Genomic DNA, 2,963 nt, shown 5'->3' with positions numbered 1-2,963 from the left:
TCCGCATGGGGCCCAAACGGGACCGGATGGACACGGATGGATCCAGCTGCTGAGCGAAATTGGATCAGAGACGTTTCAGTTTTTCTTTTCAAGCGATTGTTTTTCTGATGATTCACTTTGAGGGTCGTCCTCCTGGAGGTCGTCCTCCTGGAGGTCGTCCTCCTGGAGGTCGTCCTCCTGGAGGTCGTCCTGATGGAGGTCGTCCTCCTGGAGGTCGTCCTCCTGGAGGTCGTCCTGATGGAGGTCGTCCTGATGGAGGTCGTCCTCCTGGAGGTCGTCCTCCTGGAGGTCGTCCTCCTGGAGGTCGTCCTGATGGAGGTCGTCCTCCTGGAGGTCGTCCTCCTGGAGGTCGTCCTCCTGGAGGTCGTCCTGATGGAGGTCGTCCTGATGGAGGTCGTCTTCCTGGAGGTCGTCTTCCTGGAGGTCGTCCTCCTGGAGGTCGTCCTCCTGGAGGTCGTCTTCCTGGAGGTCGTCCTCCTGGAGGTCGTCCTCCTGGAGGTCGTTCTGATGGAGGTCGTCCTCCTGGAGGTCGTCCTGATGGAGGTCGTCCTCCTGGAGGTCGTCCTGATGGAGGTCGTCCTCCTGGAGGTCGTTCTGATGGAGGTCGTCCTCCTGGAGGTCGTCTTCCTGGAGGTCGTCCTCCTGGAGGTCGTCCTGATGGAGGTCGTCCTCCTGGAGGTCGTCTTCCTGGAGGTCGTCCTGATGGAGGACGACCTCCAGGAAGACGACCTCCATCAGGACGACCTCCAGGAGGACGACGTCCTCCTGGAGGTCGTTCTGATGGAGGTCGTTCTGATGGAGGTCGTCCTCCTGGAGGTCGTTCTGATGGAGGTCGTCCTCCTGGAGGTCGTTCTGATGGAGGTCGTCCTGATGGAGGTCGTCCTCCTGGAGGTCGTCCTCCTGGAGGTCGTCCTCCTGGAGGTCGTCCTGATGGAGGTCGTCCTGATGGAGGTCGTCCTGATGGAGGTCGTCCTCCTGGAGGTCGTCCTCCTGGAGGTCGTCCTGATGGAGGTCGTTCTGATGGAGGTCGTCCTCCTGGAGGTCGTCCTCCTGGAGGTCGGATCCGTTGTGTTTGATGTTCGTGTTTGTTTGGTTCTGATGGACCTGTAATAAAAAGTTCTGCCTGACAGTAAGAAGCCAATTCTGAGTCGGGTTGCAGGGGCCTTCATCAGTTACCATGGTCACAGACCCAGGTAGGCCAGAACCGGATCAGAACCTGGACGGCAGAGCTGGGTGAACCACTGAGGTTCTGTACTGGTTCTGCTGGACCTCCAGCTGACTGCATCACAGCTTCTACACAAACGGATCAGAAAGTTCTGGACTCTGAATCCAGCTCAGTCTTTAAACATGAAACATTTTAATTTATTACATTTGATCATTTTTTACTCATAATGTTTTATAGATTTTATTTTTATTGGCACATTTATTTTAATTTAGAATCCATTTTGAATTTATTGAAAAATAATTAAAATTCTAGTTGAAGAGCTCGAGTTGGGTATTGGATGGGTTCTGGTTCTGGTCCTGGTTCTCGGTGGTTTTTGTTAAAATGATGAAAACATAACTTCCTTTTTTCTCCAAGGCAGAACAAATTGAATTATTGATCAGATTTCATCTGATTTAAAGCATTCGTTTGGTTTTTTAATTTTTAAAAACACACATTAAAAAAATAACAAACCAGTTTTTCTACAGCCAGGATGAACGATGCAAAGTGTGTCACTGCATGAGTTAATGATAATAATGATGATAATGATAATAATGATGATGATAATAATAATAATAATAATGATGATGATAATAATAATAATGATAATAATAATAATAATGATGATGATAATGATGATGATGATAATAATAATGATGATAATGATAATAATAATGATGATAATAATAATGATAATGATAATAATAATGATAATAATAATGATAATAATGATAATAATAATAATAATGATGATAATAATAATGATGATGATAATAATGATAATAATAATGATAATAATCATGATAATGATGATAATAATAATGATGATGATGATAATAATAATAATGATGATGATAATAATGATGATGATGATAATAATAATAATAATAATGATGATAATAATAATAATGATAATAATAATAATGATGATGATGATAATAATAATAATAATAATGATGATAATAATAATGATGATGATGATAATAATGATGATGATGATAATAATAATAATAATAATGATGATGATAATAATAATAATGATAATAATAATAATGATGATGATAATAATAATAATAATAATGATGATAATAATAATGATGATGATAATAATAATGATGATAATGATAATAATAATGATGATAATAATATTGATGATAATGATAATAATAATGATGATGATGATGATGATAATGATAATAATAATAATAATGATGATAATAATAATGATGATAATAATGATGATGATGATGATAATGATGATGATGATGATGATAATAATAATGATAATAATAATAATGATGATAATAATAATGATGATGATAATAATAATGATGATGATAATAATAATAATGATGATGATAATAATAATAATGATGATAATAATAATAATAATAATGATGATGATAATAATAATAATGATGATGATAATAATAATAATGATGATAATAATAATAATAATAATGATGATAATGATAATAATGATGATAATAATAATAATAATGATAATAATAATAATAATAATGATGATGATAATCATAACCATAAGAACAATGGTAATGAATAGAGATGTGCCGATCAAGTTTTTTCCTCCCGATACTGATCACATAATTATTTATTTTTTATCATAAGCACTACCGGTTACATTATGTGGAAAAAGGAACCATGAATTCACCTTAATTTAGACAAAAACTTTTTAACTTTTTCCAAGAAGAAAACTAAACAAAACAGGCATTGTGCGAATTGTACTGCTATTGATAATACT

The 2,963-nt window shown here is 37.4% G+C and overlaps 1 protein-coding gene across 2 annotated transcripts; it reads left to right on the top strand.

The window, feature by feature from the left end:
- The first annotated feature begins 192 nt into the window (after nt 1-192).
- Nucleotides 193-1,141, top strand: LOC148155208 (uncharacterized). Of its 2 annotated transcripts, XM_088013321.1 has the most exons (4): nt 193-333; nt 364-513; nt 559-663; nt 787-1,141. In XM_088013321.1, exons 1-4 carry the CDS (start codon nt 193-195, stop codon nt 1,108-1,110), a joined length of 720 nt encoding a protein of 239 aa, XP_087869447.1. In that variant the 3' UTR covers nt 1,111-1,141. The 2 variants fall into 2 exon arrangements, with proteins under 2 accessions (XP_087869447.1, XP_087869445.1); XM_088013319.1 differs by having other exon boundaries at nt 193-513.
- The last annotated feature ends 1,822 nt before the right edge of the window (nt 1,142-2,963 follow it).

Source organism: Poecilia mexicana, unplaced genomic scaffold (assembly GCF_051168715.1).
Source record: "Poecilia mexicana isolate PSO_F unplaced genomic scaffold, ASM5116871v1 scaffold_15, whole genome shotgun sequence".
NCBI classification, from domain to species: domain Eukaryota; kingdom Metazoa; phylum Chordata; class Actinopteri; order Cyprinodontiformes; family Poeciliidae; genus Poecilia; species Poecilia mexicana.
Note: the sequence above shows the minus strand (reverse complement) of the source record. Positions and strands in the feature narration are given on the sequence as shown.

Bases quoted from the DNA above. Each gene is read 5' to 3' on its own strand.
- LOC148155208 (XM_088013319.1), top strand. From the start codon at position 193: ATGGAGGTCGTCCTCCTGGAGGTCGTCCTCCTGGAGGTCGTCCTGATG. The intron at 514-558 runs GTCGTCCTCCTG...GTCCTCCTGGAG, and splicing joins TGGAGGTCGTTCTGATGGAG to GTCGTCCTGATGGAGGTCGT. The intron at 664-786 runs GTCGTCCTCCTG...GTTCTGATGGAG, and splicing joins TGGAGGTCGTCCTGATGGAG to GTCGTTCTGATGGAGGTCGT.